Source organism: Symphodus melops (genome assembly GCF_947650265.1).
Source record: "Symphodus melops genome assembly, chromosome: 3".
Taxonomy (NCBI): Eukaryota; Metazoa; Chordata; class Actinopteri; order Labriformes; family Labridae; genus Symphodus; species Symphodus melops.
This window is the reverse complement of record NC_136693.1, coordinates 31,080,353-31,089,072: the sequence shown is the minus strand read 5'-3', so window position 1 is coordinate 31,089,072 and position 8,720 is coordinate 31,080,353. Positions and strand designations below refer to the sequence as shown.

Sequence of the window (8,720 nt, the reverse complement as noted above, 5' to 3'; positions counted from 1 at the left end):
AGAGACATGATGAGACAGAGAGAAACATGATGAGACAGAGAGAGAGACATGATGAGACAGAGAGACATGATGAGACAGAGAGAGACATGATGAGACAGAGAGAGACATGATGAGACAGAGAGACATGATGAGACAGAGAGAGACATGATGAGACTGAGAGAGAGACATGATGAGACAGAGAGACATGATGAGACAGACAGACATGATGAGACAGAGAGACATGATGAGACAGAGAGAGACATGATGAGACAGAGAGAGAGACATGATGAGACAGACAGAGACATGATGAGACAGACAGAGACATGATGAGACAGACAGAGACATGATGATCAATATATCTTTAGCTGCAGGTTATGTACCCCAGTCATTTAAAGTAGCTGTAATTAAACCGCTCCTTAAAAAGCCTACTCTTGATTCAGGACCTCTAGCTAACTATAGACCTATATCTAACCTTCCTTTTATCTCCAAGATCTTAGAGAGAGTGGTAGCTAATCAGCTGTGTGACTGTCTCCATGACAACAGCCTGTTAGAGGAGTTCCAGTCTGGATTTAGAGCTTACCATAGCACTGAGACTAGTTAGAGTAACACATGATCTTCTGTTAGCCTCAGACAGGGGACTTCTATCTGTGCTCGACCCGTTAGATCTTAGTGCTGCTTTTGATACAATTGACCATCAGATTCTGTTACAGAGACTAGAACAATGACTTGGAGTTACAGGGACTAGAACAATGACTTGGAGTTACAGGGACTAGAACAATGACTTGGAGTTACAGGGACTAGAACAATGACTTGGAGTTACAGGGACTAGAACAATGACTTGGAGTTACAGGGACTAGAACAATGACTTGGAGTTACAGGGACTAGAACAATGACTTGGAGTTACAGGGACTAGAACAATGACTTGGAGTTACAGGGACTAGAACAATGACTTGGAGTTACAGGGACTAGAACAATGACTTGGAGTTACAGGGACTAGAACAATGACTTGGAGTTACAGGGACTGCTCTAAGTTGGTTTAGATCCTATTTGTCAGATAGATCTCAGTTTGTGCATGTTCATGATGAGTCCTCTATGGACACCAAAGTTAGCCATGGAGTGCCTCAAGGATCAGTGCTTGGTCCGATTTTATTTACATTATAGATGCTTCCTCTCGGTAGTATTATGAGAAAACACTCCATGAACTTTCATTGCTATGCAGACGATACTCAGCTCTACATATCAATGAAGCCAGAAGACACCAACCAGCTTCGTAAACTAGAAGCGTCAAGGACATCAGGACCTGGATGACCAGAAACTTCTTACTGCTCAACTCAGACAAGACTGAAGTTCTAGTGATTGGACCTAAGAACCTTAGAGAGACTTTCTCTGATGATATGACGGCCCTTAGTAGTATTAGTGTAGCCTCTAGTACCACTGTTAGGAACCTAGGAGTTCTGTTTGATCAGGATATGTCCTTTGATTCCTACATTAAACAAATTTCAAGGACAGCTTATTTTCACCTTGGTAATATCTCTAAGATCAGACAGATCCTGTCACAAAATGATGCTGAAAAATTAGTTCATGCATTTGTTACCTCCAGGTTGGATTACTGTAATTCTATTTTAGCAGGGTGCTATGGTAAATCTCTAAAGACCCTCCAACTCGTCCAAAACGCTGCAGCTCGTGTTCTTACTAGAACGAGGAAAAGGGACCACATGACTCCTGTACTGGCTTCTCTCCATTGGCTCCCTATAAAATCTAGAATAGAATTTAAAATCCTTCTGCTCACCTACAAAGCTCTAAACGGTCAGGCACCATGCTATCTTAAAGAGTTAATTGTACCGTACTATCCATCAAGAACATTACGTTCCCAGAATGCAGGCCTGCTCGTGGTGCCTATAGTCTCTAAAAGTACTATGGGAGGTAGAGCCTTTAGTTATCAGGCACCTTTGGAATCGTCTACCAGTCGGGGTCCGGGAGGCAGACACACTAGGTACTTTTAAGAATAGACTTCAAACTTTTCTTTTTGATAAATCTTATAGTTAGGGCTGGCTTAGGACCAGCTCATAGTTATGCTGCTATAGGCTTAGACTACCGGGGGAACTGGCACCAGGATCTCTGATCTCTCTCTCCCTCTTTCTCTCCCAGCTTTCTCACCTTATAGTAATAAGATATGTCTATAGTGACAAGCAGTAGCTTGTCACTATCTTTGTATTCTAACCTCTCCTTTTGAGCTCTCTTAGGTTCCTTGAGCTCTCTTAGGTTCCTTGGGACTGTTGGTGAGGATGGCCTGCCCAAACAACCCCCCCCCCCCTCCCCCTGAGGATGGCCTGCCCAGACCCCCCCCCCCCCCCCAACCTATCCCATCCTATTCTTCTGTCTGCATCTTGTCCCATTTTCAAGCCCAGCACAGTTTAGCAGATGGCTGTTCATCATGATCCGGGTCTGCTGAAGATTTCTGCCTGTTAAAAGGAAGTTTGTTCTTCTATGACGGATTAAGCTGAGCTCTTGTAATATATCCATCAGTAAGGTCCTTTACCTGCTTTTTGTAAACATAACAATGAGCATGGTCTTGTTACCTGCTCTTTGTTAATGTTAACAGACAAACAGTAAGGTCCTTTACCTGCTTTTGTAAAGTGTCTTGAGATAACGCCTGTTATGAATTGACGCTATATAAATAAAGATTGATTGATTGATTGACATGATGAGACAGAGAGAGAGACATGATGAGACAGACAGAGACATGATGACAGAAAGAGACATGATGAGACAGAGAGAGAGACATGATGAGAGAAAGAGACATGATGAGACAGAGAGAGAGACATGATGAGACAGAGAGAGAGACATGATGAGACAGAGAGAGAGACATGATGAGACAGAGAGAGAGACATGATGAGACAGAGAGAGAGACATGATGAGACAGAGAGACATGATGAGACAGAGAGAGAGACATGATGAGACAGAGAGACATGATGACACAGAGAGAGAGACATGATGAGACAGAGAGAGAGACATGATGAGACAGAGAGACATGATGAGACAGACAGAGACATGATGAGACAGAGAGAGTAACCACGGTGTATTTAACCACGGTGTATTTAACCACGGTGTATTTAACCACGGTGTATTTAACCACGGTGTATATAACCACGGTGTATTTAACCACGGTGTATTTAACCACGGTGTATTTAACCACGGTGTATATAACCACGGTGTATATAACCACGGTGTAGTTAACCACGGTGTATATAACCACGGTGTATATAACCACGGTGTATATAACCACGGTGTATATAACCACGGTGTATATAACCACGGTGCTGTGAGGACTCACGCCTGGCCGTCGACTTCCACAGACCCGTTGCTTATCTCCAGGACGACCCCGTCCAGCTTCATGATGATCCTGCTGATGGTGGCCATCTTGTTTAGTGTGGAGCTTCTCATCTGGATGTTGAACGTCTCGTAGGTTTCTTTACACTGTGACACCAGGATGTGTTGACAGGAAGTCGGCAGGGTGAAGAACTCCCCATCGAACGTCTTCCAGTTGAAGTTTCCCCACGTGGTGCACACGTGGTCGATGTGGGACCCTTTAACTGAAACAACACAAACAGGTCGAGTTAACGAGTCATTAGGGTTAAGAGCCCCTCCCCCACAGGAAAGAGTTCACACCGGACACTTTACAACATAAACTGTTAAAAAAAAACTGCTCTCCAATTATTTGCAGGAATAAACATCTTAAATACTCTGGAAATGTTTATCTGTTTATGTTCAGCTCCTTCTTGTTGTTTTTTGAACCCACATCTTTGCACTTTTATATATCTGTATTTATGTCCTTTATATTTTGTATTTTTTTACTTTTACAGCTTTCACCGCGGTTCCGAGATAGAAATGTTTTTAAAACATTTTTGTATGTTCAGCACGTGTGCTAAATATCAATAACCCTAATCTCTTTATATATTTAAAGATATTGATACTTAGAACCATAAATATTCTGTGTGTGTGAGAGAGAGAGAGACTCACCGTCCTCGGTCAGAGAGGAGACGAGCAGCGCCACGTAGACGAGCCATAAGGTGGTTGGTAGTTCTTTGGTCCCCATGTTGAACTGGAGGACTGACCTTCTCTGAGTGACTCAGCTGCATCAGGTGTCCTTTTATATCCTGACAGTCAGGGCGGAGCTGCTCCATCTGTACAGGTACGCGAGTGTGTGTGACATTTGCAGCTTAAATAAATACCTTCCAGTGTTCACACCTACTATTTCTTTGTTCAGTAAACATGTCCTTACATCTTGTTTAGTGTACCAAACAGCACGTTTTCCTGCAGGCCACGCAGACACACACACACACACACACACACACACACACACACACACACACACACACACACACACACACACACACACACACACACACACACTCCGATTAAAAGTCTACTCAGTTGAAGGACGTGAACTTCACACGTTCACGGCTGTTGGTTTGGAAACATGTCTGGCACTAAGATGCCATGGTTTAAATCAGAGACACTGTGACTCAAAATACTTCTCTCTTTAAGGCTCTCATCGTTTCTGATGTTTTGAGTATCAGCTGATCAAAGTGAAATCTTAATATTTTCATACTATCTCATGTTTTTATGTATAAGGAATGAGAAGGCTTGCTTTCAGTAGACTTGCTTGTGTAACCCATTTGAAATATAGGGCTACTAAACCCATGTTGTTGCCTGTTTTCTCCAGTAGAGGGCGCTTCACTAAAACTATATATGTTGTTGCCTGTTTTCTCCAGTAGAGGGCGCTTCACTAAAACCATACATGTTGTTGCCTGTTTTCTCCAGTAGAGGGCGCTTCACTAAAACCATATAGGGTGCTTCACTAAACCCATAACCACTGAGCAGCAGTAGTAGACAGTTTCGTCTTTATGTTCATTTAAGTTAAGAGAGATTTAACTAAAAAAAATGTCAAAAGGATTTACCAGATTCATCAGCTACCACTTTACTTTGGTGCAATATCACTAATGCTTGCGCAGGATGCTAATGCGATATGCTAGCGCGAGTTGCTAAAGGCTATCTACTTTATTAGTCTGGTTAGTAATATAATATTATTATTATTATTATAGTCTGGCTAGTATTATCATAGACATATTATATTATAGTCTGGTTAGAAATATCATAAACATATTATTATTATTGTTGAGCTTCGCAGCTTCACCAACGATGAACTTGGAGGATTGATGACAGAGACGGAACTTTTTCTTTTAGCCTTTTAGCATATTTTTATTGTACCGGCTCTCATACCGTGGCACTGCGCAGTACAAGTTCTAGGTGCGATCAGTAACAAGAAAACGTGATGATGTAGTATGCGTACATATCACCCTTAAACATACAGGTGGCCTACAGCATATCTCATATGTAAATCAAAATACATCACTGTACCTCAGTTTATAACAATAACAGAAATACATAAAATGACACCAAAGGACACAGGACAAAAGCATATCTCAACACTCCCACGTGTACTCAGGTTGTTCCAAAAACATCATGTAATTCAGTGGTTCTCAAATAGTGGGGCGCGACCCCCAAAGGGGGCGCGGTGCGATACCTGGGGGGGCGCGTGTGACTCTGGGGAACAGGCTTTTTTTTTGGGCCGTACTAGTATAAAGTGTAATTGCGCATCCACTACAGTAGGCCGCAGTGGCGCTGTTGTTACTTCTGTCACGTTTGCGACAGTGCAACATTTTATGACTTACAAGACAACAGGTTTGCCTTGGTTACCTGGTTACCTTGGTTACCAGTGTTGAGTCAACAGAAAGCTCCGACTGCGTTCTGTCTAAAGCCTCCGTTATTCAACATAACAACCGCCAACATGAAAAAGTTTTTAACAGGGATGAAAAGAAAAGCGGAGAGAGACAAAGATAATGAGACAAAAGAAAGTCACCCGAAAGCTAAGACGAGGAAATACGACGAAGCGTATTTAGCGCTTGGCTTCACTGTCACTACAGTTGGAGAAGAGGAAAGACCGGTGTGTTTGCTGTGTCTAAAAATGCTCGCAGCGGACAGCATGAAGCCAAATAAATTAGCACGTCACTTAAATACGTTACACTCCAATCACGCCGATAAGCCGCTAGAGTTTTTTCAGCGAAAACGTGCTGAATATTGCCAACAGTCATCCCGCTTTGTGAAGGCTACTTCAGTAAACCATCGAGCGCTGTTAGCATCATATAAGGTGGCGTACCAAATTGCGCAGTGCAAAAAGCCCCACACCATAGCAGAGGAGCTGATACTGCCTGCAGCATTAGACATGGTCTCTGTCATGCTGGACGACGCCAGTGCAGCAAAACTAAAAACTATCCCTCTGTCCAATGACACTGTCGCCAGACGTATAGATGACATCGCTAACGATCTTCAAGAACAGCTGGTAGATAAACTCAAAGACAAACGTTTTGCCTTACAATTTGATGAAGCAACTGACAGCAACAAAGACTGTCTGTTTATTGCTTATGTACGTTTTGACTTGTCAAACTCCCTGTGTGAGGATCTACTTTTTTGTAAATACGTCAGAGACAGAGCCACAGCTGAAGAGCTATTCAAAATTCTGGACTCCTTTCTGACTGAGAATGGGCTAAAGTGGGAGAACTGCATTGGTGTTTGCAGTGATGGTGCACAAACCATGGCAGGGAAGAGAAAAGGACTCAGGGCACTCATCAAGACAGCCTCACCTCATGCTGAGTGGACACACTGTATTATACACAGAGAAGCACTTGCATCCAGGCAACTTTCCCCTGAATTAAGTGAGGTTATGACTGACATCATAGATGTAGTCAATTTTATAAAGACCAGACCACTAAAAACAAGAGTCTTCTCTGCCATCTGTGAGGAGATGGGAGCTGAACATCAAGCTGTGCTCTATCACAGTGAAGCAAGGTGGTTGTCACGAGGAAAAGTCTTGTCCCGAGTTTTTGAGCTCAGAGAGCAAATAAGAGTGTTTTTGGAGCAGGAGCACAAGTATGAAGTGGCAGAAAAATTTTGTGATGAGAACTTCCTGGGAAAACTGGCCTACCTGAGTGACATATTTGGAAAGCTAAATGAACTGAATCTACAGCTTCAAGGGAAAGATAAACACCTCCCTCAGGTCACAGACAAGATTAGCTCTTTCACCCGAAAGCTTGCAATGTGGGGCAGGCAACTTGATGAAGGAAACACCGATTCATTTGAGAACCTGCATGAATTTGTGGACACTAATGACTATGATGCTATCTCAGTGATTCCACACATTAAGCAGCATATTTCTTCACTGATTGGATTCTTTAAAAAGTACTTCCCTGAAAACAGTTCCCAGTATGACTGGGTGAGAGACCCTTTCAGTGCACCAGCTCCAACTGGTTTCAGCTCTGCAGAAGAGGAGCAGTTCATTGACATGACGTCTGACTCCACACTGAGACTGAGGTTCACATCACAGACACTCAGTGCATTCTGGCTGAGTGTAGAGAGGCAGTATCCACTCTTAGGGGAGAAAGCTATAAGCATTCTGCTTCCTTTTGCAACATCTTACCTTTGTGAGATTGGCTTCTCTGCTGTTGCTGCACTGAAGACCAAGTACAGGTCCCAGCTAAACATTGAGCAGGAGCTGAGAGTTGCACTATCATGCTTCGAACCTCGCTTCGAAAAGCTGTGCACTGCAAAACGTGCTCATTGTAGCCATTAAACCTGACTTCCTCCTCATTTTGATCAAAAAAAGAAAGAAAAAATGAGCACAAATTGTTTAATTCATTTTTGTTTTGTAGGTTCAAGTGTTTTATATATTGTACTCCTGAGTTAATGTTGCTGAACTGAATATAAATTAGTTATTATTTTTTTTGTTTTTGTAGTTTATTAGTTATTATAATTATTAAATATTATTTATTGATTTGATTTAATTTTGCAATGGTGCAATTAGTTGGTCAAACATGTTTACAGTTTAAACATGTTTAAAACACGTCTTAAAACAGACTTAAAACACGATTTAATAAAGTTATTTGTAAGTTTGACCATATGTCTTTCTTTTTTTCTTTTCTTTAATGTTAATAAGGATAATATGTTATGCAGAGATGGATAGTCACGGTGGGGAGTGGGGGGCGCGAATAGTTTTCTTCTTGCTAGGGGGGGCGTAACAGAAAATAATTGAGAAGCACTGATGTAATTAAACACAAACACATGGACTCATTCCATTCTTTTAAAAGCAAAACATAATGACTGCGAACTTCCTCAGTTTGAACTTGGAGGCAGGTTTGGTCATAAAATCTGCAACCATTTCTTCTGTAGTGCAATACACCGGCCCCTTTTTCTCATCATTCACAATCGAGCTTATAAAATGATACTTAATGTCTATATGCTTACACCTTTGTCTGTTTACAGGGTTTCTGGCCAGAGCGATCATTCCCTGGTTGTCCTCGTACACTACTGTCTGTGTACTTGTAGTTATCGATGCCTCCCAGTAACTGCTCTAGATATATGCACCCCTGCATAGTAGGGTTAGGGTTAGTCGAAAGCGCTACTTTTGGTTGTTTCCTTGTTTTCCAGGACACTAGAGAACTACTCCTGCTTAGACTAATCCAATAGCCAGTGGTGCTACGCCTGTCAGAAGCATCTTCTGCCCAGTTGGCATCATTATAGGCAATCAGACCTAAACCCGCTGTGCTGTCCTTCCTGAAGCACAACTCCTTGTCTGTAGTGCCCTTGAGGTATCTTAACATATGCTTCACCCAATGTTCCTCTGT

The 8,720-nt window shown here is 42.2% G+C and overlaps 1 protein-coding gene across 1 annotated transcript in view; it reads right to left on the bottom strand.

Moving 5' to 3' along the window:
* The window catches only part of LOC306821746 (mucin-5AC-like), a gene marked incomplete at both ends in the record, with an annotated part of 44,190 nt that extends 40,115 nt beyond the window's left edge, over positions 1–4,075 (bottom strand). Inside the window, 2 exons of the mRNA XM_079340320.1 lie at positions 3,314–3,572; positions 4,000–4,075. Coding sequence (XP_079196446.1) covers positions 3,314–3,572; positions 4,000–4,075 — 335 coding nt within the window. The remainder of the gene's footprint in view (positions 1–3,313; positions 3,573–3,999) is intronic.
* Positions 4,076–8,720: the final 4,645 nt, after the last annotated feature.